General features: G+C 48.7%; 2 protein-coding genes across 2 annotated transcripts in view; one reads left to right on the forward strand and one right to left on the reverse strand.

Annotated features, from left to right (window-relative positions):
- LOC139232700 (solute carrier family 35 member G3-like) overlaps positions 1–27,899 on the forward strand; it is a 261,262-nt gene that overhangs the window by 60,466 nt on the left and 172,897 nt on the right. The window lies entirely within an intron of this gene.
- Positions 1,137–27,791, reverse strand: LOC139233015 (sodium/potassium-transporting ATPase subunit beta-2-like). Its single transcript, XM_070863521.1, has 8 exons — positions 27,683–27,791; positions 11,164–11,292; positions 10,458–10,562; positions 9,097–9,302; positions 8,227–8,283; positions 8,007–8,009; positions 4,174–4,269; positions 1,137–1,316 (listed from the first exon to the last, which is right to left on the reverse strand). Exons 1-8 carry the CDS (start codon positions 27,789–27,791, stop codon positions 1,137–1,139), a joined length of 885 nt encoding a protein of 294 aa, XP_070719622.1.

Here is a 27,899-nt window from a genome sequence, read left to right on the forward strand (position 1 = left end):
AGTCGGTTGCGGTGAGATTAGATGGGAGGTGAATAAAACGCAATAAATATATTTAACATCAGCAAAGACAAAGCAGGCATTCAGTTGGCGCCACATTCAACCCGGGGCACTGGTTCATCAGTGAGGTGGTCCATTGACTGGACCAGACGTGGACGCACACACATAGGCAATGTAACCGATAGCTGAGTTTTCAGGGAAAGCGGGATGGGAAGGAAGGGAAGCTGTGTTATGATCCCCATAAATGGTGAAGCCCATTTTTTGGGGAAAAAAAGGATCCCAGCAAAGTGCTATTGTTGACTCAAGAGTTTGTGCACCCGCAAAGTCACAAGAAAGAAAGACTTGCATTTATAAAGCGCCTTTCACAACCACTGGATGTCTCAAAGCGCTTTACAGCCAAAGTACTTGGAGTGTGGTCACTGTTGTAATGTGGGAAATGCGGCAGCCAATTTTGCGCACAGCAAACTCCCACACACAGCAATGTGATAATGATCAGATAATCTGTTTTTTTGCTATGTTGATTGAGTGATAAATATTGGCCCCAGAACACCGGGGATAACGCCCATGAGAGTTAATATCCAAATAGTGCCCATGGGATCTTTTACGTCCACCTGAGATAGCAGACAGGGCCTCGGGATAACGTCTCATCTGAAATGCACAGGGAACCGAGTAAAGCTGAAGATGCATGAAAGATATTAGACATTTCACGCCCTTTTTTGTTTATTTAGGTAGATGAAAGAGTCGCGGTTGCTTAAACCTCTGGGATAGGCAGAGGAGGGGCCAACACTATTGGAGTCAGGCTCGAGGAGAAGTGAAGGACAGTGGAGTTGATCAGAGATTCCAGTAGAGGTGGGTTTGAGCGTCCCCTCTTTTGGAGGACATTATCTTCCTGGCGGTATACCAGTTCCTGTTGGTGTTCAACTACAAGCTGGACCGAGGGGGGGGGGGGGGGGGAAGAATCGTCCACCATATTGGATTCCATCCCACTTAAATGAAAACACAGGGTCTAAAAGATTGTAGATCAATAGCCAGGGCCCCTCTTCTCCCTATCTTGCCAGATCCTCATCTCCCCACCCCACCCCAAGCCCACGATGGTGTATCCCCCACCTGCCAAGTAAGACAAGTCCGATGCCAGAAGCTTAGGAGGAGCCAGCTCCATTCGAGCCAATGTTCAGCGTGAAGACCACCCTGCCCACGAATCGATCCCGCTCATCGTCGTTCTTCACGTTCGACCCGTACACTTTACACTCGACGCTGATGTCAACGTTGTTGGTTATGTTCACAAACTTCACAGCCACCAAGGGCTGGGTGTAGTTCACCTGCGGCACAGGGGATAAAAACGTAAGAAATAATAAGAACATAAGAAATAGGAGTAGGAGTAGGCCATGCAGCCCCTAGAGCCTGCTCTGCCATTCAATAAGATCATGGCTGATCTGATCATGGACTCAGCTCCACTTCCCCGCCCCCTCCCCATAATCCCTTATCGTTTAAGAAACGGTCATTTCTGCCTTAAATTAATTCAATATCCCAGCTTCCACAGCTCTGAGGCAACAAATTCCACAGATTTACAACTCTCAGACAAAATTTCTCCTCATCTGTTTTAAATGGGCAGCCCCTTATTCTAAAATCATGCCCTCTAATTCTAGTCTCCCCCATCAGTGGAAACATCCTCTCTGCATCCACCTTGTCAAACCCCCTCAATCTTATACGTGTCAATAAGATCACCTCTCATTCTTCTGAATTCCAATGAGTAGAGGCCCAATCTACTCAACCTTTCCTCATAAGTCAACCCCCTCATCCCCAGAATCAACCTAGTGAACCTTCTCTGAACTGCCTCCAAGGCAAGTATATCCTTTCGTAAATATGGAAACCAAAACTGCATGCAGTATTCCAGGTGTGGCCTCACCAATACCTTATATAGCTGTAGCAAGACTTGCCTGCTTTTATACTCCATCCCCTTTGCAATAAAGGCCAAGATTCCATTGGCCTTCCTGATCACTTGCTGTACCTGCATACTATCCTTTTGTGTTTCATGCATAAGTACCCCCAGGTCCCTCTGTACTGCGGCACTTTGCAGTCTTTCTCCATTTAAATAATAACTTGCTCTTTGAATTTTTTTCTGCCAAAGTGCAAGTCCTCACGCTTTCTAACATTATACTCCATCTGCCAAATTTTTGCCCACTCACTTAGCCTGTCTATGTCCTTTTGCAGATTTTTTTGTGTCCTCCTCACACATTGCATCTTTGTATCGTCAGCAAACTTGGCTACGTTACACTCAGTCCCTTCTTCCAAGTCATTAATATAGATTGTAAATAGTTGGGGTCCCAGCACTGATCCCTGCGGCACTCCACTAGTTACTGGTTGCCAATCAGAGAATGAACCATTTATCCTGACTCTCTGTTTTCTGTTAGTTAGCCAATCCTTTATCCATGCTAATATATTACCCCCAACCCCATGAACTTTTATCTTGTGCAGTAACCTTTTATGTGGCACCTTGTCAAATGCCTTCTGGAAGTCCAAATAGACCACATCCACTGGTTCCCCTGTTCATTACATCCTCAAAGAACTCCAGCAAATTTGTCAAACATGACTTCCCCTTCATAAATCCATGCTGACTCTGCCTAACCGAATTTTGCTTTTCCAAATGTCCTGCTACTGCTTCTTTAATAATGGACTCCAACATTTTCCCAACCACAGATGTTAGGCTAACTGTTCTATAGTTTCCTGCTTTTTGTCTGTCTCCTTTTTTAAATGGAGGAGTTACATTTGCAGTTTTCCAATCTGCTGAGACCTCCCCAGAATCCAGGGAATTTTGGAAAATTACAACCAATGCATCCACAATCCCTGCCGCTACTTCTCTTAAGACCCTAGGATGCAAGTCATCAGGTCCAAGGGATTTATCTGCCTTTAGTCCCATTATCTTACTGAGTACCACCTCCTTAGTGATTGTGATTGTGATTGTTTTAAGTTCCTCCCCTCCTATAGCCCCAGGACTATCCACTGTCGGAATATTGTTAATGTCCTCTACCGTAAAGACTGATACAAAATATTTGTTCAGAGTTTCTGCCATCTCCATGTTCCCCATTGCTAAAATAGGAGGAGCAGGCCATTTGGCTCCTCAAGCCTGCTCCACCATTCAATGAGATCATGGCTGATTTGATCTAAACCTCAACTCTACTTTCCCACTCGCTCCCTCGATTCCCCTAGATTCCAAAAATCTATCGACCACAGTCTTGAATATATTCACAGACTCAGCCTCCACAGCCCTCTGGGCAGAGAATTCTAAAGATTCACCACCCTCTGAGTGAAGAAATTCGTCCTCATCTCAGTCTTAAATGGCCGGCCCCTTATCCTGAGACTGTGACCCCTGGTTCTAGACTCTCCAGCCCGGGGGAAAACAACCTCTCAGCATCCACCCTGTCAATCTCCTTCAGAATCTTGTATGTTTCAATGAGATCACACCTCATTCTTCTAAACTCAAGAGTATAGGCCCAATCTACACAATCTCATCACAAGACATCCCTCTCGTCCCAAGAAGTAATCTAGTGAACCTTCATTGCACCGCCTCCAAGGCAAGTATGTCCTTCCTTGGATAAGGAGACCAAAACGGTGCACAGTACTCCAGGTGTGGTCTCACCAAGGCCCTGTACAATTATAGCAGGACTTCCTTACTCTTATACTCCAACCCCTTTGCAATAAAGGACCGACATACCATTTGCCTTCCTTATTGCTGGGAGTTAGTATCCAAAGAGGACAGCCGACTGATCTCCTGCCTAATGCTCTGCCAATTCCGGCCTCATGCGCATCCCCCCACGCCCACCCCTCCAATTTCCATATCTCCACCATTGGTGGCCATGCCTTCAGCTGCCGAAGCACAAAGCTCTTGAATTCCCTCCCTAAACCTCTCAACAACCACATTGTATGGTGTCCAATTCTGGGCACCGCACTTTAGGAAGGACATGGAGGCCTTAGAGAGGGTGCAGAAAAGATTCCAGAGATGAGGAACTTCAGTTACGTGGATAGACTGGAGAAGCTGGGGTTGTTCTCCTGAGACCGGAGAAGGTCGAGAGGAGATTTGAAAGATGTGTTCAAAATCATGAGGGATCTAGACAGAGTAGATAGAAGAAACTGTTCCCATTGGCGGAAGGGTCGAGAATCCAAAGCCGTTGTACTCACGTGCGCCTTTTTCCCGTAATACGGGAAGTACATCAGGTCCAGTGTTCCATTGGGAGGGAAATAATTCAGCTCGTGAACTTTAGTCATGTCTTTGGTCTAAACGAGGAGGGTACAAAGATTAAAAAAAAGACATTTCAGTCACTCGTGTCAACTGTTGGCACAATCAGGAGCTTAATTTAGACATTTGGTTGTACACAAAATTGTGAAGTGATATTTTACAATTAAGACTTATAGAACATAAAAACATAAGAAATAGGAGCAGGAGTCGGCCATTTGGCCCCTCGAGCCTGCTCTGCCATTCAAGAAGATCATGGCAGATCTGATCTTGGCCTCAACTCCACTTCCTGCCCGCTCCCCATATCGCTCAAAAATCTGTCTATCTCCACCTTAAATATATTCAATGACCCAGCTTCCACAGCTCTCTGGGGTAGAGAATTCCACAGATTCACGACCCTCAGAAGAAATTCCTCCTCATTTCCATCTTAAATGGGTGACCCCTTATTCTTAAACAATGCCCCCTAGTTCTAGATTCCCCCACGAGGGGAAACATCCTCTCTGTATCTACCCTGTCGAGCCCCCTCAAAATCTTGTACGTTTCAAGAAGATCACCTCTCATTCTTCTAAACTCCCAAAGAGTATAGGTCCAACCTTTCTTCATAAGACAACCTCTTCATCTCAGGAATCAACCTCGTGAACCTTCTCTGAACTGCCTCCATTGCAAGTATATCCCTCCTTAAATAAGACCAAAGCTGTACGCAGTACTCCAGGTGTGGTCTCACCAACGCCCTGTACTGTTGGAGCAGGACTTCCCTACTCTTATACTCCATTCCCCTTGCAATAAAGGCCAACATTCCATTTGCCTTCCTGATTAGTTGTACCTGCATGCTAACTTTGTGTTTCATGTACAAGGACCCCCAGGTCCCGCTGTAATGCAGCATTTTGGAATCTCTTGCTTTTTTATTTTTCCTTACAATTTACCTCAATTTCCCACATTTTACTCCATCTGCCAAATTTTTGCCCACTCACTTAGCCTATCTATATCCATTTGTAGATTATCTGCGTCCTCCGTACAATTTGCTTTCCCACCTATCTTTGTACCAACAGCAAATTTGGCGACATTACACTCTGTCTCTTCATCCAAGTCATTAATATAGATTGTAAATAGTTGAGGCCCCAGCACTGATCCCTGTGGCACCCCACTAGTTACAGCTTGCTTAGCTGAAAATTACCCATTTATCCCAACTCTGTTTTTTGTTAGTTAGCCAATCCTCTGTCCATGCCAATATATTATCCCCAACCCCGTGAACTTTTATCTTGTGCAGTAACCTTTTATGTGGCACCTTATCGAATGTCTTCTGGAAATCCAAATACACAACATCTACTGATTCCCCTTTATCCACTTGCTCGTTACATCCTCAATTGCAGTTCCTGTATTTCTACAACACCTTTCACCACCTCAGGACATCCCAAAGCGCTTACAGCCAATTAAGTCCTTTTTTTGAAGTGTGGTCACTGTTGTAATGTCGGAAACGTGGTAGTCAATTTGCGCACTGCAAGCTCCCACAAACAGCAATGTGATAATGACTAGATAATCTGTTTGTGATGTTGGTTGATGGATAAATATTGGCCCTAGGACATCGGGGAGATCTCCCCTGCTCTTCTTTGAAACAGTGGCCGTGGGATCTTTTACGTCCACTTGAACGAGCAGACGGGGCCTCGGTTTAACGTTTCATCCAAAAAAGGCAACTCCAACAATGCGGCGCTCCCTGAGTATTGCCCCTCTGACAGTGGGGCGCCCACTCAGTACTGCCCCTCCGACAGTGCAGCACTCCCTCAGTACTGTCCCTCCGACAGTGCAGCACTCCCTCAGTACTGGCAAGGGGAGTTTCGGCCTAGATTATTGCTCAAGTCTCTGGAGTGGGGCTTGAACCCACGGCCTTCTGACTCAGGAGAGTGCGACCCACTGAACCAATAGGAGAAGATTGAGAGTTGTGGCCAGGTCCATGGCTGGAAATAAGAGCGGTGAGGAAGAGGAAGGAGGTTCCTGAATTGATACACTGAGCAGGATTAGCCAGGCATACTGGATCGAGATATGCATCCTTTTCTAGATGAACAGGACATCTCAATTAAAAAAAAACACTTCAGATTGCTCCAGTCCTGTTACACAGGAAATTAACTGAACAATGAGAAGAAGTTAAGAGTCTCCTTCATCCCAGCCCGCCTTGTAATCTCTGGAGAATTCTGGTCCTATCCCCTAAAGCTTTGTCAAGTTGGGGATTGCCAAAGAGTTGATGCAATAACAGCCTTCATATTCAGCCTCAAAACAACCCACACTGTGCGGTGTTGACCTGTCTCAACAACAAGAATGCGATGTGTACGCAGGCCAAACAAGCACTAGGCGATAAGTACCAACCTGTTCACCGTCAATATCCCCGAATAATAACGAGATCTTCCTCCAGCCCCTACAACCGCCCCCACCCCTGGAGATCTCTGCACTCCTCCAATTCTCATGTCCATCCCCCGATTTCCATCGCTCCACCATTGGCAGCCGTGCCTTCAGCTACCTAGGCGCCAAGCTCTGGAATTCCCTCCCTCAACCTCTCCGCCTCTCTTTCCTCCTTAAAGACACTCTGTAAAACCTCCCTCTTCGACCAAGCTTTTGGTTGCCTGTCCCCAATATCTCATGTGGCTCGGTGTCAAAATCTTGTTTGATAATCGCTCCCTGTGAAGCAAACGCACCTCGTATCCCGTGGCATCGCTTCCCAAGCCTGGGGCCTAGTTAGTGTCACCAACCCTCTAGGGATTAACAACAACAATCTATCCCTAATATCTCATGTGGCTCGGTGTCAAATAATGATTGTGTGAAGTGCCTGGGGACATTTTTAAGCTATGTTAAAGGCGCTGTTGTTTACCGCCAACGGCCACTAAAATGACAGCCCTCTGCCGTTGGGTGAAATCTTTTGCTGAATGAAGTTAGGGTCATTTTTTTTTGCTTTCCTTAAGCATGTTGCAACATTGTGGGCCCCTGGCCCTTTAGCATCTGGGAGGGTTAATCACAGAACAGTTACAGCACAGTAGGAGGCTATTCGGCCCGTTGAGTCAGTGCCGGCTCTCTGCAAGAGCACTTCAGCCAGTCCCACTTCCCCGCCCTTTCCACGCAGCCCTGCAATTTTTTTTCCCCTTCAGGCACTTATCCAATTCCCCTTTTGGAAGCCACGATTGAGTCTGCCTCCACCACCCTCTCAGGCAGCACATTCCACTCGCTGCGTAAAAAGTTTTTCCCTCGTGTCGCCTTTGGTTCGTCTGCCAATCACTTTAAATCTGTGTCCTCTGGTCTCGATCCTTCCGCCAATGGGAACAGTTTCTCTCGATCTACTCTGTCCAGACCCCTCATGATTTTGAGCACCCCGATCAAATCTCCGCTCAACCTTCTCTGCTCCGAGGAGAACAACCCCAGCTTCTCCAGTCTATCCACGTAACTGAAGTACCCTTATCCCTGGAACCATTCTCGTAAATCTTTTCTGCACCCTCTCCAAGGCCTTCAAATCCTTCCTAAAGTGCGGTGCGCAGAATTGGACACCAGGCTCCAGTTGGGATCGAACCAATGGTTAATCTTAATATGCACACTAATGGAGCTAATGTCAAGGCCAGAGGAATGAAGATTCGCGTAGGAAGCCTTAGTTGTGGGGGCAACTGGGCTCCATGTAGCAATCTAGAAGCCTTCACTGGCCCGAGACACGGAATCCAGGCCCCGTTATCTAAAGGTCAAGGGTCAACTATGACTGACAGGCTACAGGATAAGCTGTGTTGATTCATTGCCAAACCAAGCGCACTCTCTGCTATCTAGTTTATCCAGGTAACTTTTTGAACGTCTTACCCACTCCGTTTGGTTATATTTAACCTTCCATTCCCGTCCATTGGGATGTACGAGAGCAGAAAGGGATGGAATGAAGCAGAGAGGGTTAACGGCGTTCCAGGCCAACTTCCCGTGATGAAGAAAATGGTCAAACGCAGCGGACAAAAATATTAAAACGTGTTCAGCAAATGACTAACCTTTCCTTCGCAGGACACGTAGGGAGTTTTCCCTTCCCCGGGCAGGAAGCCAATGATCTGAAAGCACAAAGGGAAAAGGGAACAGAGTGTAGTCACAGTTGTACTGTAAGAAACCCCAATTGGCGCACAAGCAAGCTCCCACAAACAGCAATGAGAATGATCCAGATAATCTGTTTTTTAGTGATGCTTGGGAGATGAATATTGGCCCTAGGACACCGGGGAGATCTCCCCCGCTTTTCTTCCAAATAGCCCTGAGTTCTTTTACGCCCACCCCAAAGGGCAGACAGGGCCTCCTCGGTTTAACGTCTCATCCGAAAGACGACACCTCCGACAGTGCGGCGCTCCCTCAGTACTGCCCCTCCGACAGTGCGGCGCTTCCTCAGCACGACCCCTCCGACAGTGCGGTGCTCCCTCAGTACTGCCCCTCCGACAGTGCGGCGCTCCCTCAGTACTGCCCCTCCGACAGTGCGGCGCTCCCTCAGCACTGGCACTGGAAGTGTCAGCCTGGATTTTGTCTTCAAGTCTCTGGAGTGGAACTATACCCACCAGGAATTTCCACTTGCAGGAGAAACTGGGAAAGGAATAAAACCTACCTACATTTGAACTGGTGGCTAGTTCCGCAATGTCTAAATGGGAAACGAACAGAAATGCATAAAGCGTCTTAAAACTCCCAATGCTTTTAGGCTCATGCTTCTTACAACACACAAGAACCTCGACACCATCCAGGACAACACAGCCCGCTTGACTGGCACCCCATCCACCACCCTCAACAGTCACTCCCTCCACCACCGGCGCACCGCGGCTGCAGTGTATACCATCAACAGGATGCACTGCTCTGATTTCTTATGTTCAAGACGTCCGCCAACTCACCTTATTCAGCTTGATGAGAATGCAAGGCTTCCCTTCACCGTAGCCGTAAGTCTTGTCTACGAGGCCTGAGCACTGGCCCAGCATGGTTCGATTGAACTGGCAGGACCTCTTGGGGGTGTTCCGCACACCCCCACTATCCTCTTGCAAGTAGTACACCCCGGGCTGGCACACGTCATTGCTCGAGACCTGGATACTGTCGTTGTAGGCTAGAAGAACGAAGAGACGAAGTGGAGAGTCATTCCACATGAACCGTCCGTCCCTGCCCCACACCATCCCGCGCAAGATGCACAAATCTGTGCTGGGTCCTCAACTATTTACAATCTATATCAATGACTTGGATGAAAGGACCGAGTGTAATGTAGCCAAATTTGCTGATGATACAAAGATAGGTGGGAAAGCAAGTTGTGAGGAGGATGCAAAGGGATATCGACAGGCTCAGTGAGTGGGCAGGATTTGGCAAATGGAGTATAATATAATATGGGAAAGTGTGAGGTTTTCCACTTTGGTAGGAAGAATAAAAAATAAATTATTTAAATGGGGAGAGATTACAAAATGCTGCGGTACAGAGGGACCTGGGGGTTCTTGTGCATGAAACACAAAAAGTTAGTATGCAGGTACAGCAAGTAATTAGGAAGGCAAATGGAATGTTGGCCTTTATTGTAAGGGGGATAGAGTATAAAAGCAGAGAAGTCCTGCTGCAACTGTACAGGGTATTGGTGAGGCCACACCTGGAGTACGGTGTACAGTTTTGTTCTCCTTATTTAAGGAAGGATATACTTACATTGGAGGCAGTTCAGTGAAGATACACTAGGTTGATTCCGGAGATGAAGGGATTGTCATGTAAAGAAAGCTTGAGCAAGTTGGGCCTGTACTCATTGGAGTTTAGAAGACTGAAAGGTGATCTTATTGAAATGTACAAGATTTTGAGGGGGCTTGACAGGGTAGATGCAGAGAGAATGTTTCCTCTCGTGGGGGAACTAGAACTAAGGAGCATAGTTTCAGAATAAAGGGTCACCCATTTAAAATGGAAATGAGGAGGAATTTCCTCTGAGGGTTGTGAATTCTCTACCACAGAGAGCTGTGGAGGTTGTGTCATTGAATATATTTAAGGTGGAGATAGACAGATATTTGAATGGTAAGGGAGTCAAGGGTTATGGGGAGCGGGCAGGGAAGTGGAGTTGAGCCCAGGATCAGATCAGCCATGATCTTATTGAATGGCGGAGTAGGTTTGAGGGGCCAAATGGCCGACTCCTGCTTCCATTTCTTATGGAAATGTCATTTGGGTGGGGTGGAGGGGGGGGGGGTGCGATCAGAAACCGTGAGGGAAAGTCAGTAAAGGTTGTTCCGTGACATCTACTTACAGTCGAGGTAAGTATTGAGGGCGTTGACGTAACTCAGCCAGGTAACTCCGTGTGACACGTTGAAACCAACAAAAAGACCTTCCGTTCTCGGGCGGATCATGAGGCCTACAATGAGAAACGCAGCTCATGACTAGCTTGCCCAAGAATGTTATAAAATATTTGCTTCAGGAGTTCTTTGCTTGAGAATTCATAGCAACACATTGCTATTGAGAACTAGTTGGTTTATTAGCAAAAGGTTTAACAATCACACGACACATTACCGGTTCATCCACCAGGCTCACAATCACTTGCCTCATCGTGGATCCCGAACCCAACTGGCTGGGGTTTTATTGAGTTTTGTGAACATCACGTGATTGACTAAGGCACTCAACTCAACAGCTCCGCAGACCTCTGAGCACGCTCAGGGGCGCACACATTACAAATACCAAAGAGTACTAAACCTTCAAATCATGGCATTGGTACCAGCCATCGTGCACAGAATTTAAGAACATGAGAATTAGGATCAGGTGTCGGCCATGCTCCTGTTCCCAATGAAACAGGCTCGAGGGGCTGAATGGGCCTCTTCCCGTTCCTTAACTCTCCGTGAAAAGAATAGACCTTATGAACAGAATGCAATGGGATTATTGTGCGGCGTTCAGAACCTGGGGCTGGATGTGTTTGCTGCCGTGTTAGCCTTCAGTCGTTGCCCCGAGCTCCGACCCGTTACCTGGGTTTGTGATACGGTCTTGATATTTCGGAGTATATTCGTTCACAGTCTGAAGCATCACCCACATGGTCAGGCTGAAGAGACCAGTCAAGAAGGCGTAAAACACCACATAGAAGAGCAGAATCAGCGCTGCAAGAGAACATTGCAAAGGATTAGTGCGCATCTTTCAGTGCTGGTACAATCCTTTCCCATTCAGGTTCTAGCAAAGGCTATTCGCACACCACTGGGAATGAGATCCTCAGGATGCCGGTGTAGCAATATTGCAAACAAACCCAGTGCCTCCGCCTGGCACTCCGCAGTGTCAGCTGCGTCTCAGTGGGTAGCAACCTCGACTCAGGCAGAAGGTTGTGGGTCCACTTCAGTACTGAGGGAGCGCCGCACTGTCGGAAGGGCCGTACTGAGGGAGTGCCGCCATGTCGGAGGGGCAATGCTGAGGGAGCGCCGCACTGTCGGAGGGGCCATCTTTTGGATGAGACGTTAAACTGAAGCTCCGTCTGCTCTCAGGTGGACGTAAAAGATCCCATGGCCCTATTTCGGAGATGAGCAGGGAAGTTATCCCTGGTGTCCTGGGGTCAATATTTATCCCTCAATCAACACAACAAAAACAGATTATCTGATCATTATCACACTGCTGTTTGTGGGAGCTTGCTGTGCGCAAATTAGCTACCACGTTTTCCACATTACAACAGTGACTACACTTCAAAAATGCTTCATTGGCTGTAAAGCGCTTTGAGACATCCGGTGGTCGTGAAAGGTGCTGTATATATCCAAGTCTGTCTTTATCTGATCTGGTGAGCGTGCCTTTTTATCGAGAGTACCGCACAGAAAGAGGTCATTGGGCCCCACCGCTCCGTGCCAGGGTTTATGCTCCACACCAGCCCCCTCCCATCCCTCTCCATCTCACCCCATCACCATATCCTTCTATTCCTTTCTCCCCCAGCTTCCCCTAAAATGCATGGAGAGAAAGCAGGAAAGGAGTACTGAGGGAATGATCAGCCATGATCATATTGAATGACGGTGCAGGCTCGAAGGGCCGAATGGCCTACTCCTGCACCTATTTTCTATGTTTCTATGCATCGATACTATTCGCCTCAACCACTCCTGTGGCAGCGAGTTCCACATTCTCACTCTCTGGGTGAAGAAGTTTCTCCTGAATTCCCTATTGGATTTATTACTGACTATCTTATATTGATGGCCCCAGGTTCTGGTCTCCCCACAACTGGAAACATCTTCTCTACATCTACCCTATCAAACTCCGTCATCATTTTAAAAAACTCTTACCTGGTCACTCCTCAGCCTTCTCATTAGAAGGGCCCCAGTCTGTTCAGCCATTCCTGATGGAGCAGACAGGTTCTAACCGTTATCATCCTAGTAAATCTTTCTTTGCACTTTCTTCACAGCCTCTTTAGGTTGTTTCACAATGTTTACTGCACACTGCCCAGAGGGAAACCCCACAGTAATTGCTAGACCAAACCCCCACCTCACCAAGTGTCGCTGGTTCGGAAACATTCCTGGATCTTGTTTACCCAGGAGCAGGAAGCTGTGCGTTCTCAGCTCACGCTTTCCCCACGGAATTTCGAACCTTCAGCTAGGCACAATGTGGAACGTAGATACGCTGACGCTGGGCGAGTGGAGGTGGGGGAGTGTCTCATTTCTAGTGTTGATGTTTCAATAAGGGGCAAAAATCCAGCCATCCAAAAATCCATGGCCTCGGAGGTGGAAATCGGTGCAGATTCACCAGACCGATACCCGGGGCTGAAAGGGTTAAATGACAAACTGGCCTTGTATTCCCTCGAGTGTAGAAGATTAAGGGGCGATCTGATCGAGGGGTTTAAAGGAGTTGATGGGGTAGAGAGAGTGAGAAACTATTGCCTCGGGTGGGTGGTGGGGGGGGGGGGGGGGGGGGGGGGGGGAGTCCAGAACAAGGGGACGTCATCTTAAAATTAGAGCCAGGCCATTCAGGATGATGTCAGGAAGCACTTCTTCACAAAGTGGGAATCTGGAACTCTCTCCCCCAAAAAGCTGTTGAGGCCGGGGGTCAATTGGAAATTTCAAAACTGAGATTGATCGATTTTTTGATGGGCAAGGGTATTAAGGGATAGGGAACCAAGGCGGGTAGATGGGAGTTAAGATACAGATCAGCCCTGATCTAGTTGAATGGCGGAACAGGCTCGAGGGGTTGAATGGCTTCCTGTGTGCTTAGATTTCAAAATTCTCATTCTTGTTTACAAATCCGTCCATGGCCTCGCCCCTCCCTATCTCTAATCTCTTCTAGCCCCACAACCCTCCGAGATGTCTGCGCTCCTAATTCTGCCCTCCTGAGCATCCCTGATTATAATCGCTCAACCATCAATGGCCGTGCCTTCTGTTGCCTGGGCCCCAAGTTCTGGAACTCCCTCCCTAAACCTTTCCACCTCTCTACCTGTCTTTCCTCCTTCAAGATGCTCTTTAAAACCTACCTCTGAAGAAGCTTTAGGTCACCTGCCACAATTTCTACTTATGCGGTTCGGTGTCAAATATTTAATCTCATACTCCTGTGAAGCACCTTGGGACATTTCACTACTTTAAAAGGCTCTATATAAATACAGGTTGTTGTTGTGCCAGAGTGAAAAATGTTAAATATTGCTGCCCTTGTGTGCAAATAGCACTGATGTATCGTAACCTTGGGGGGGGGGGGGGGGGATTTCCACATCCACCCACCCCCCCACCCCTCCCACATTTGCTGCAAAGTATAAAAAGATATTTACAATATTATTGCAAATTTACCACGAACTAAAGTCAGCCCCCTCCCCTTCAATGTAACTTACCCCCAAAATTCAAAGTGTTCTCTCACCAGCTCGGAGTCTGGGCGCTTAAATGACAGCAAAATGACAACCTCGAATTGTTACAGCGATTTAATCGGATCAGCTGGAAAGGCTAGGGGTTCCCAACCCTCCAGGATTGGCCTGGAGTCGCCAGGAATTGAAGATTAGACTGCCAGGACCCTGCTGCGTGCAAAGACCTGGGTACCGAAAAACCATTGGTGCTTTTAAACAAATGTTCCCCCCCATTTTCTTTGAACACTTTTGATTATTGATGATTGTAGGGGCTGGGGGCGGGGATGTTTCAACTGACAGTCAAGAATCATCCAATCGGCTTTCGAATTGGCCATGGGAAGGCAGGGCCCCAGAAGGATGGACGTGTTGGCCAACCAATGGCGGGAGAGTTTGGGTGCGGCTGTTGAGGGAGGGAGGTCATGTGACGAAAGCTCCCAGGAATCCAGGCCACCAAAGTTGGCAACCTTCGATTCTGTGCAAGGTGGACAGGGAGGTAATCCTGGCTTTTGTACGCAGCACGTGGCTTGCTTGTCTGTGCAATGTCTCCCATCAAAAAAGCCCGCAGTGTCACACCAAACAACGGACTCCAATATCTCACCGTGGTTCGTTTGGTCAGCAACATTCGGTGAGGGTTCGAGTCTGTCCGTTACCTGGACTTGATGTGCAAAGCTGGCATTCCTTATTCTACCAACCATCAACACCACCACAGAATGGTCTGAGATGAGGAGAAATTTCTTTACTCAGAGGGTGGTGAATCTTTGGAATTCTCTGCCCCAGAGGGCTGTGGAGGCTCAGTTGCTGAGTATATTCAAACAGAAACATAGAAAATAGGTGCATGAGTAGGCCATTCGGCCCTTCAAGCCTGCACCGCCATGGCTGAACAGGCAACTTCAGTACCCCATTCCTGCTTTCTCGCCATACTCCTTGATCCCCCTAGTAGTAAGGACTACATCTAACTCTTTTTTGAATATATTTAGTGAATTGGCCTCAACAATTTTCTGTGGTAGAGAATTCCACAGGTTCACCACTCTCTGGGTGAAGAAGTTTCTCCTCATCTCGGTCCCAAATGGCTTACCCCTTATCCTTAGACTGTGACCCCTGGTTTTGGACTTCCCCAACATTGGGAACATTCTTCCTGCATCTAACCTGTCTAACCCCGTCAGAATTTTAAACATTTCTATGAGATCCCCTCTCATTCTTCTGAACTCCAGTGAATACAAGCCCAGTTGATCCAGTCTTTGATATGTCAGTCCCGCCATCCCGGGAATCAGTCTGGTGAACCTTCGCTGCACTCCCTCAATAGCAAGAATGTCCTTCAAGTTAGGAGACCAAAACTGTACACAATACTCCAGGTGTGGCCTCACCAAGGCCCTGTACAACTGTAGTAACACCTCCCTGCCCCTGTACTCAAATCCCCTCGCTATGAAGGCCAACATGCCATTTGCTTTCTTAACCGCCTGATGTATCTGCATGCCAACCTTCAATGACTGATGTACCATGACATCCAGGTCTTGTTGCACCTCCCCTTTTCCTAATCTGTCACCATTCAGATAATAGTCTGTCTCTGTTTTTACCACCAAAGTGGATAACCTCACATTTATCCACATTATACTTCATCTGCCATGCATTTGCCCACTCACCTAACCTATCCAAGTCACTCTGCAGCCTCATAGCATCCTCCTCGCAGCTCACACTGCCACCCAACTTAGTGTCATCCGCAACTTTGGAGATACTACATTTAATCCCCTCGTCTAAATCATCAATGTACAATGTAAACAGCTGGGGCCCCAGCACAGAACCTTGCGGTACCCCACTAGTCGCTGCCTGTCATTCTGAAAAGTACCCATTTACTCCTACTCTTTGCTTCCTGTCTGACAACCCGTTCGCAATCCACGTCAGCACACTACCCCCAATCCCATGTGCTTTAACTTTGCACACTAATCTCGTGTGGGACCTTGTCGAAAGCCTTCTGAAAGTCCAAATACACCACATCAACTGGTTCTCCCTTGTCCACTCTACTGGAAACATCCTCAAAAAATTCCAGAAGATTTGTCAAGCATGATTTCCCTTTCACAAATCCATGCTGACTTGGACCTATCATGTCACCTCTTTCCAAATGCGCTGCTATGACATCCTTAATAATTGATTCCATCATTTTACCCACTACCGATGTCAGGTTGACCGGTCTATAATTCCATGCTTTCTCTCTCCCTCCTTTTTTAAAAAATGGGGTTACATTGGTTACCCTCCACTTCAAGACAGAGATCGATAGATTTTTGAATATTAAGGGAATCAAGGGATATGAGGAAAGTGGAGTTGAGGTAGGGGATCAGCCAAGATCTTATTGAATGGCGGAGCAGACTCGACAGAACGAATGGCCAACTCCTGCTCCTAATTCTTATGTTCGTACGTTATACACCTCACTGCCATTTGCGGAAAATCGCTTATGGCAAAACATTCCCTGCATCTGCCTATGTAACGGTCACTGCACTTCCGCCTCATGGTATGGTGTCTGTGACTCAGTGGGGCGCTCTCGCGCCTCTGAGACAGAAGGTTGTGGGTACTAGTCCAGCCCCAGACACTTGAGCACAAAAATCCAGGCGGACACTCAGTGCAGTACTGAGGGAGTGCAGCAGTGTCAGAGGGGCAGTACTGAGGGAGCGCCGCACTGTCAGAGGGGCAGTACTGAGGGACTGCGCTGAGGGACCGCTGCACTGTCGGAGGAGCAGTGCTGAGGGAGCAACGCGTGACTGTCGGAGGTGCCGTCTTTCGGATGAGATGTTAAACCAAAGCCCCGTCCGTTCCCTCAGGCGGATGTAAAAGATCCTACGGCACTATTTCGAAGAAGAGTAGGGGAGTTCTCCCCGGTGTCCTGAGGCCAATATTTATCTTTCGACCAACTTCATTAAAACACATGAACTGCTCATTACCTTATTGCTGTTTGTAGGAGCATGCTATGCAGAAATTTGGCTGCCGCGTTTCCTAATTTACAACAGCGACTGCACTTCAATAAAAAGCTACTTCACTGGCTTCTTTTCCCGTCTCCCTCGATTCCCTTCTCCCTCACATGTGCACCTAGCCTCCACTTGAATGTGAACTGCTTCACCGCTGCATGTAGCAGTGAGTTCCAGAACGGAGGCTCGACACCCAATCCCATCCTCACCTGGTATGGGTGTGTGAACATAGACCTCCCAGCGGGATTGAGGGGGATAGCATCCGGACCAGATAGTCGCCAGCCCAGCGGATAAGCACGGAGACCGAGAGCAAGGCCTCCCCCAATCTCCGGCCCAGGCTGGTACAAGCACGCTCAGCAGCGCGGGGGGACCTTGCACCTTGCACGGCTTGTTTATAAGTAAACTTTCTTCCATTTGGACCAAAAAGAAGATTATCTGTCAAACGGCAGCATTTCCTGTTTATACAATATGGCCGCCGGGGACCACTCAACGTCACATTTGCTCAAAGACGTTTCTAAGAGCGCCCAATCCAATACTGCAATTGACAGCGAGCACTACAGGAGGTAAGGGGGAGAGAGGGAGAAAGACTTGGATTTATATAGCGACTTTCACAACCACTGAATGTCTCAAAGTGAATAACAACCAATGATGTACTTTTGGAATGTCGTCACTGTTGTATTGTGGGAAACACGGCAGCCAATTTGTATACAGCAAGCTCCCACAAACAGCAATGTGATAATGACCCAGATAATCTGTTTTAGTGATGTTGGTTGAGGATAAATATTGGCCCCAGGACGCCGGGGAGAACTCCCCAGCTCTTCTTTGAAATAGTGGCCGTGGGATCTTTTACATCCACCCGAGAGGGCAGGTAACTGTATCTACTATACTTGGCATTGGAAATACGATAGCAAGAAGGAGCGAGAAGACTGAATTTCAGCCAGTGCCTGATCATCGATGCAAGACATATTTCTCTTAGTAGTTTACTGTTTTGCAAACACCCGTCCATCAGGACTGACATATGAGGAGAGACTGGATCGACTGGGCTTGTATTCACTGGAGTTAAGAATGAGAGGGGATCTCATAGAAACATATAAAATTCTGACGGGACTGGACAGGTTAGAATGTTCCTAATGTTGGGGAAGTCCAGAACCAGGGGTAAGGATAAGGGGTAAGCCATTTAGGACCGAGATGAGGAGAAACTTCTTCACTCAGAGAATTGTGAACCTGTGGAATTCTCTACCGCAGAGAGTTGTTGATGCCAGTTCGTTACATATATTCAACAGGGAGTTCGATATGGCCCTTACAGCTAAAGGGATCAAGGAGTATGGAGAGAAAGCAGGAAAGGGGTACTGAGGTGAATGATCAGCCATGATCTTATTGAATGATGGTACAGGCGCGAAGGGCCGAATGGCCTACTCCTGCACCTATTTTCTATGTTTCTATCAGAACACAACCTGTAGCAAGGCCACTCCATGAAAAATATGGTAGATGACCTCTAATTCTCCCTAACTGACCACCATTAACAAAGTCAGTACTGAGGGAGCGCCCGCACTGTCGGAGAGGCAGTACCGAGGAAGGGCCGCACTGTCGGAGAGGCAGTACTGAGGGAGCGCCGCACTGTCGGAGAGGATATTAAACTGAGGCCCCGTCTGCCATTGTTGGATGTAAAAGATCCCATGGCCACTGTTTTGAAGAAAAGCAGGGGAGAGTTCTCCCCGGGGCCAATATTTATCCCTCAACCAACATCACTAAAACAGCTTATTTGATCATTATCACATCGCTGTTTGTGGGAGTTTGCTGTGCACAAATTGGCTGCTGTGTTTCCTACATTACAACAGTGACCACACTTCAAAAAATACTTCATTGATTGTGAGGCGCTTTGGGTCGTCCTGAGGTGGTGAAAGGCGCTGTAGAAACTAATGGCTAAACTGTTTCCAACGTAAAGGTGCCTGCTGTCAATGAAGGAAAGTCCCAAAGTGCTTTACGGCTCTGTTGCTATCGGCTGCATCCCGAAAATCAAGGTCGCGTCCGATAGGATGGGGGACCAGGGCCACCATTGACACACAATGTCGATTTTGCTACTGGTGCAAGATCTGGAAACAGTCTCAGGGGTTGGCCATTTAGGACTGAGATGAGGAGGAATTTCTTCACTCAGAGGGTGGTGAATCTTTGGAATTCTCTGCCTCAGAGGGCTGTGGCGGCTCAGTCATTGAGTATATTCAAGGCTGAGATCGATAGATTTTTGGATATTAAGGGAAATTGAGGGATCAGGCAGGAAAGTGGAATTGAGATCTTCGATCAGCTGTGATCTTATTGAATGGCGGAGCAGGCTCGAGAGGTCGAATGGCCGACTCCTGCTCCCAATTCTTATGTTCTTACGATATCTGAACTATTACCAGCCCAAGTACCAACTCATCTTTCTAGGCTTCGGTCATTGGGGAAAGGGGGAGCATTGATTTTGCCAGTGTAAACAAGCAGAGGTTGCTTTTCATTCATTCCTGGGATGTGGGCGTCGTTAGCAAGGCCGGCATTTATTGCCCATCCCTAATTGCCCCTTGAGAAGGTGGTGGTGAGCCGTCTTCTTGAACCGCTGCAGTCCGTGTGGTGAAGGTGCTCCCAGTGCTGTTAGGGAGGGAGTTCCAGGATTTTGACCCAGTGACGATGAAGGAACGGCCGATATATTTCCAAGTCAGGATGACTCGGAGGGGAACGTGGAGGTGATGGTGTTCCTATGCGCCTGCTGCCCTTGTCCTTCTAGATGGTAGAGGTTGCGGGTTTGGGAGACGCTGCCAAAGAAGCCTTGGTGAGTTGCTGCAGTGCATCTTGTAGATGGTGCACACTGCAGCCACGGTGCGCCGGTGGTGGAGGGAGTGAATGTTGAAGGTGGTGTGGATCCGGATTGTAGCAGTGTCCTATATTACCAAAGAGGATGATCACTGGGCTCGTTAGCCACGGAGGGTAAAAGTCAGAAGGCCAGAGAGAGGGCAGAGTGCAGCTAGCGAGTCCCGACACATAACTAGTTGAGCAATTAATGGTGTGTGTGTGTCGGGTGTAAACATTCTCTGGGGTGGAGAGAGGATGTAAACAAAACACAATGTTTCAGCCCACTTCAAGGCTTGAACTCTGATCCCTCCAACAGCGTTGAGTCACATTGTTGGTGGGCGACTGAGATTACTAGGTTAATCAGTTCTTTCCACCCCTGCTCCCATCACAACCCCGTCACAACATCCCAGCCTGCGCAGTCAGAGCTAAAGAAAGACTTGTATTTCGACAGCGCCTTTCACCATCTCAGGACGTCCCAAAGCACTTCACAGCCAATGTGGCTGGAATGTATTTGCTTCATGGGCTCTTTGCTTAAGAATTCAACGCAACACATTGCTATTATGAACTAGTTGGTTTATTAGCAAAGGTTTAACAATCGAACCACACATTACCAGTTCAACTATTTTAGTTGTGCACTTTAAATAAATGCCCTCGACAAGGGGGGGGTCACACTCCAAAATAACAGTTTTTTCAGTGCCCCTTTTTTTTTGAGGGCACCAACACACAACTTATACACTAAAACCAGCAAATTAAACTTTAAACTTAAATGATCAAATTAAAATTTGGTTGCCGGGGGTGATGATGCACTCCAGTCCCTCCGGCGCCCACCTCTCGCGGAAGGCCGCGAGCGTACCGGTGGATGCCGCGTACTCCACTTCCAGGGACACCCTGGCTCGGATGTAACCGCAGGAGAGAGACAGGCAGTCGGGCTGAACGGCCCCCTCGACCGCCCGTTGCCTTGACCGGCTGATGGCCACCCTTGGCCATGCCCAGGAGCAGTCCTACGAGGAGGCCCTCCGACCTGCCCGCTTCCCTCCGCAAGGGTGCCCAAAGATCAGGAGTGTGGGACTGAAGTGCAACCAGAATTTGAGCAGCCGCCCCTTCAAATAATGGAAGAGGGACTGCAACCCCGCACACTCCATAAAAACATGGAGCACGGACTCTTCCAGACCGCAGAAATTGCAGGCAGCCTGGGAGTCCGTTACACCAGGCTCACAACCAGCTGCCTGATCGTGGATCCCCCAAACCCAACTGGCTGCCATTTATGGAGTCTTGTGAACATCACGTGACTGGCTAAGCCACTCACAACTCAACAACTATTTTAAAGTAAACTTTAAATCAAATTCCCTCTTTTGGCAAGGGCACTAGAACCCATAAGTTTAGAAATTAAACTTTAGCAGAAACTTAGCTCAAAGTAAAATTCTGTTCCCGGGGGTGATGATGCACTCCAGTCCCTCCGGCGCCCATCTCTCGCGGAAGGCCGCAAGCCTACCGGTGGACACCGCATGCTCCATCTCCAGGGACACCTGGCAGGCAGTCAGGCTGAACGACCGCCCGCTGCCTGGACTGGTTGATGGCCCCCTTGGCTATGCCCAGGAGCTGTCCTACGAAGAGGCCCTCCGACCTGCCCGCTCCCCTCCGCACAGGGTGCCCAAAGATCAGGAGCGTGGGACCGAAGTGCAACCAGAATTTGAGCAGCCGCCCCTTCAAATAATGGAAGAGGGGCTGCAACCTCACACACTGAACATACACGTGGAACACGGACTCTTCCAGTCTCAACAGCTCTACAACTATTTTAGTTGTGCACTTTAATCAAGTGCCACCTGGTTAAGGGGGAGGGGGCGGGGTGGGGGCACACTCCAAACACTTTCAAGCAAGTGCCCCCTTGTTTTTTTTTTTTGCAGGCACTAAAAACACAAATTATACAAGTGCGCCCTGGCTAAGGGGGGGGGGGTGGGGGGCACTAACTGACAAATTAAACTAAAATTTGAAATTGAAATACTGGCCAGGACACCATTTACATCATGTCAGGGGAATCTTTGACACATAACTGGAACCTCAATTGGTTGGAATGGCTCTGTATCCAACACCTCTGCTGCCCCGTGTCCTAACTCGCACCGAGTCCCGCTCGCCCAACGCCCCCTGTGCTTGCTGACCCACACTGGTTCCCAGTCCGGCAACACCTTGATTTTAAAATTCTCATCCTCATTTTCAAATCCCTCCATGGCCTTCGCCCCTCCCTTTCTCTGTAACCTCCTCCAGCTCAACACCGCCCGAGATATCTGTTCTGCAATTCTGCCCACTTGCCCATCTCCCGATTTCCATCGCTCCAACATTGACAGCCGTGCCTTCAGCTGCCTGGGCCCCAAGCTCTGGGATTCCCTCCATAAACCCCTTCCCCTCTCTCCTCCTTTAAAGACGCTCCTTAAAACCTACCACTTTGACCAAGCTTTTGGTCACCTGCCCCAATATCTCCTTACGTGGCTCGTTGTCAAATTTACACTCCTGTGAAACGCCTTAGGACGTTATCCGTGGTTGGAGAGGAATCCTAAACTGGGCAGAAGGGCTACAGCAGGCTCGAGGGGCCGAATGGTTGACTCCTGCTCCTAATTCTTATGTTCTTATCAGACAAATATTTGAAGAAGGCAAATATTAAAGAAGGATTAAGGAGAATAGGATCAGTGCAGATGGCTCTAGTATGCAGCCGGCACAGGGGAACAGTAGCATAGTGGTTATGTCACTGGACCAGTAATCCAGAGACCTGGACTAATGATCCACTGACACACATTCAACTCCCACCACTGCAGCTGGGGAATTTAAATTCAGTTAATTAAATAAATCTGGAATAAAAAGCTAGTGTTAGGAATGGTGAGCAGGAAACTACTGGATTGTCGTAAAAACCCATCTGGTTCATTGATGTGCCTTACTTGACCTGAGAGAGCAAGAGTTGAACTGTGGGGCCTCTTCACGTCCAGCGTGGAGTGTGGGAACCTTGGCTGATTTTCCTCCTCCCAGTCTCCTGGATCGGAGACCCAGCAGTAGCCACCATGAGCCACATAATCTTAACAGCAAGCACATGCAGTATGCACCATCTACAAGATGCACTGCAGCAACTCGCCAAGGCTTCTCCGACAGCACCTCCCAAACCCGTGACCTCTACCACCAGCTAGAAGGAACAAGGCAGCAGGCGCATGGGAACACCATCACCTCTGTAATGTAAGCACCTGTGAGGATGCTCACAGGTTTGTAGAGCTGTTGAAAATGAGCTTTGGCTCTGTGGCTTAGTTGGTTAAAATGCCTGATGAGTAAACATGAGATCCTGTGTCCGACTCCAGTGGGACTTTGCTTTCATCTATATTAGTATTACCTGGTAGTCTAGTGGTTAGGATTTGGTGCTCTCACTGCCGTGGCCCGAGTTCGATTCCCAGTCAGGGAAATTCTTTTTGCACTCTCCACTTTGCCATCCTCGTCTGCCATCCGGACACGCCATGGCGCACCATCTTGCCGTCCGGAGGAGGTGGTGGTCCCCAATGGAGAGCACGCTACGCGGAAGTCTTCCCTCTATTTATTGGGGACTTGGCCTGGACGGTGGTGCACAGAGCAGTCCCGTGCAATAAGTTTTTAAACTCGGTTCACGGGCTCCCAGGCCGCCTGTAATTTCTCCGGTCTGGAAGAGTCCGTGTTCCATGTTTTTACGAAATGTGTGAGGTTGCATCCCCTTTTCCATTATTTAAAGGGGCTGCTCCTCAAATTCTGGTTGCACTTAAGTCCCTCGCTCCTGATCTTTGTGCACCCTGTGCATAGGGGACCGGGCAGGTCGGAAGGCCTCCTCGTAGGACTGCTCCTGGGCATGGCCAAGGGGGCCATCAGCCAGTCCAGGCAGCAGGTCGTCAAGGGGGTCGTTCTGCCCGACCGCCTGCCTCTCTTCCGCGGTTACATCCGAGCCAGGTGTCCCTGGAGCTGGAGAACACGGTGTCCACTGGTACGCTCGCGGCCTTCCGCAAGAGATGAATACCGGAGGGACTAGAATGCATCATCACCCCCGTCAACCAAATTTTAATTTGATCAGTTTAATGTCCAAAGTTGAATTTGTTTATTGGTTGGTTTTAGTGCCCCTTTAATCAGGGACACTTGATAGGTTCAACTTAAAATAATTGTAGAGCTGTTAAGTTGGGAGTGGCTTAGCCAGTCACGTGATGTTCACAAGACTCAATAAAACCCCAGCCAGTTGGGTTCGGGGGATCCACGATGGGGCACGTGGTTGTGAGCCTGGTGGATGAACTGGTAATGTGCAATGTGATTGTTAAACCTTTGCTATTAAACCAACTAGTTCCATTGCTGTGAATTCTTAAACAAAGAACCCATGAAGCAAATACATTACAACCTGCAAGTTCCCCTCCAAGTCACACACAACATCCCAACTTGGAAATATATCGGTTTTTCCTTCATCGTCGCTAGGTCAAAATCCTGGAACTCCCTCCCTAACAGCACTGTGGGAGCACCTTCACCACACGGACTGCAGCGGTTCAAGCCGGCGGCTCACCACCCCCTTCTCAAGGGTAATTAGGGATGGGCAATAAATGCCGGTCTTGCCAGCGACGCCCACATCCCGTGAATGAATTAAAAAAAGAGGAGGACTCAAACCTGGTCTGCATTTCTCATTTACTTGCCGGTGTGAACCGAGCCCGTCGGGCAGACGACACTGCAGTGTACGGGCTGGACCATGTTTCCCGTGCAGTCTCATCACAAACTCGTGGCATCCCCAAGAAGCAGCAATATTGCCGATGGCAGTGGGGGGCGGGGTGGTGGTCGGAGGGGGCCGATTATGCCCAGGTTATAGCGCAACAACTGCCAAGCACCACACTTGCTTTGATGAATCGTATAATGCGGTGTATTGTACCTCGGTACAGCTCCCGCACACAGATTAATACGCTGATGAATAATGATTTCAGCTTTAATACGCTTTGCACTTACTGAACAGCCTGAACTGGCATTTGGCCCAAGCCAGGCTGGCTGATGTTTAACCTTGGGTTACACTCCTGTATTTAATTTCCTCTATTTCAGTCTCCTCCCCTCCTGAAGGGGTTAACCCATAGGGACAGGAGGAGGCCATTCGGTCCTTCGAGCCTGTTCCGCCATTCAACCAGATCATGGCTGATCTGTACCTTAACCCCATCTACCCACCTTGGTTCCTTAACCCTTAATACCCAACAAAAATCTAATCTCAGTTTTGAAATTTCCAATTGCCCCCATGGCCTCAGCAGCTTTTTGGGGGAGAGAGTTCCAGATTCCCACTGCCCTTTGTGTGAAGAAGTGCTTCCTGACATCACCCTGAACGGCCTGGCTTTAATTTTAAGGTGACGCGCCCTTGTTCTGGACTCCCCCCACCAGAGGCAATAGTTTCTCTCCATCATGATGGGGTTTCGACAGCGTAGATAGATAGAGAGAAACTGTTCCCATTGGCAGAAGGGTCGAGAATCAGAGGACACAGATTTAAGGTGAAAGAACCATAGGCGACACGAGGAAAAGCTTTTTTTTTTTAAAAACACAGCGAGTGGTTAGGATCTGGAATGCACTGCCTGAGAGGGTGGTGGAGGTAGACTCAATTGTGGCTTTCAAGAGAGGAATTGGATAAATACCTGAGGAAAATTAATTTGCAGGGCTATGAGGAAAGGGCGGGGGAGAGAGAGAGCCGGCACAGGCCGAATGGCCTGTGTATCAGCTGTGGCTCAGTGGGCAGCACTCTCACCTCTGAGTCATAAAGTTATGGGTTCAAGTCCCACTCCAGGGAGTTGAGCACAATTAAAATCGAAGTTGACACTCCAGTGCAGTACCGAGGGAGTGCCGCACTGTTGGAGGGGCAGTACCGAGGGAGCGCCGCACTGTCGGAGGGGCAGTACCGAGGGAGCGCCGCACTGTCGGAGGGGCAGTACCGAGGGAGCGCCGCACTGTCGGAGGGGCCGTCTTTCAGATGAGATATTAAACTGAGGCCCTGCCTGCTCTCAGATGGACGTAAAAGATCCCAGGGCACTATTTCGAAGAAGAGCAGGGGAGTTATCCCCGGTGTCCTGGGGCCAATATTTATCCCTCAATCACCATCACTAAAACAGATGATCTGGGTCATTATCACATTGCTGTTTGTGGGAGCTTGCTGTGCGCAAATTGGCTGCCACGTTTCCCACATTACAATAGTGACTACACTCAAAAAACAGTACTTCATTGGTTGTAAAGAGCTTTGAAACATCTGGTAGTCATGAAAGACGCTATATAAATGCAAGTCTTCTGTGCAGTAACCATTCTATCTGTCCTATCAACTCCTTTACTCATCGTAAAGACCTCATTTAGATCACCCCTGAATATTCTACACTCGAGGGAACACAAGCCCACATGACTCTTGCTCGGGTGAAGTGCCCCTTGCCCATGCAGCTATTCCTCACGCTGACACCAAATGGTGACAGGAGGTTTGCCAAGGCAGTGGTGGGAGGTGGTGAGCGGGTGAGGGGGGTTTAATCGCGGTCGAGTGAGACTCCTGCCCTCCAAGACTGGGGCTTATGGAGCTTCAGTGAGGCGTGCCCTGATCACACCACACCGTGTCTGTGGCTATGGAGACTTCAAGCGCATATCCAAGTCCTTTTTAAATGTGGTGAGGGTTTCTGCCTCCACCGTCCTTCCAGGCAGTGGGTTCCAGACCCCCACCACCCTCTGGGTGTTTGAGAGTTGCGAGGAGGGGCTCTATAAATCCGCTCCATTTGTAATTTTTTGGGCTTTATACACGAGACGCAAGAAAGATTTAGGTCTTCGTGGGATTAAAACCCATCTGGTGGGCGCAATCTGGCAGCAGCTGCCTGGGTTATACAGCGACAATTCCAGATCCTATTAGTTTGCAGTAAAAATACTCATTCTCTGTCTCTCGCTCACTCTCTGTCTGTCTCTCTCATCACAGAGGAGAGGTGTCCTGAAGTATTGTATTTAAAGCGGTGAATCTCTGGGCCACAGGCAAAAGACAGATTATTACATACTCACACACACACACACATGCTGAACCGGTTTCAGGCAGTACAAGGAGAGCTGACATTGGGAACCACACAAGCAACCGAGAATTTTTTTTTTTTAAACCCTCATCCACATTTTACCCTCATGAACATTTTAAGAGCGTGAGGTTGCCAGTGTCCTGCCTTGATGCTCCCACAAGAAACTGAACCCAGAACACTGTAGACACCCCTTGCCATCCCATCCCATCTCATACAGGGTGGGGGGGGACCTCCACACCCAGGGATGGGGGAAAGGGGCAAATCCCCAGGGTCATCAGATCTCTGCCCTCATGTGCCCAGGGCAGTGGGCACAGAGTCTTGGGAACTCTCCATAACTTTTCTTATGGGCTGGGGGTGGGGGGGAGCAGGGGGGTTCTACCCCTTTATGGGGTGATGGCCCCTGTATTGGGGCACTTAGCCCCTTTATTGGGGGTCTAGCCCCTGTATTGGAGGGTCTGGCCCCTGTATTGGAGGGTCTGGCCCCTGTATTGGAGGCTGCTCACCCAACAAAGATTAACACAAGGGGAGCTCACAAGCTTCACTTATCTTGGAAGTGAGGGGTATGGGGGTCTACCTGGCAGGGTTCCAACATGTTCCCAAACTCCCCAACCACCCAACAACCCTTTCCTGCAGACATTTAATCCCCTTCCAGCAATCAGTTGGCAATCTTGCACAGGTAACACCCCCGCCCCTCGCAAAGCTCACCCCCTTCTCAAACTCTCAGACCCAACATGGGGTCCACAGGCGCAGTTCTGGAAGATCTGGAGCAGGACTTTGAAGTCCCTGTTGCATGCAAACCCAACCCAAGCCCGCAGGCCATATTCTTTTTCTGGTTGTTGCTGCTGTTGCAAAGATTATATATAAGAAGCCCAGTTTGCTTTGAGAAAAAACTCACCCCAGCTGGTCCCGGTCCTGCCCATGAACTCTTGCGTCCTGGAGTTCCACAGAAACTCCCTCCACTCATCCATCACCTGCCCGCAAGACTTCTTGTCCTTGGGAGCCATCGTCACCACAACTTGGGGCGTGCAAAAGAAAGGTGCAGGTCAGTAAGAGGGTCGATACCCCCTTTGCAAATACAGTTGCATGCAACCAGCAGACGGTTTCTGCAATGC

Source organism: Pristiophorus japonicus, chromosome 20 (assembly GCF_044704955.1).
Source record: "Pristiophorus japonicus isolate sPriJap1 chromosome 20, sPriJap1.hap1, whole genome shotgun sequence".
Taxonomy (NCBI): domain Eukaryota; kingdom Metazoa; phylum Chordata; class Chondrichthyes; family Pristiophoridae; genus Pristiophorus; species Pristiophorus japonicus.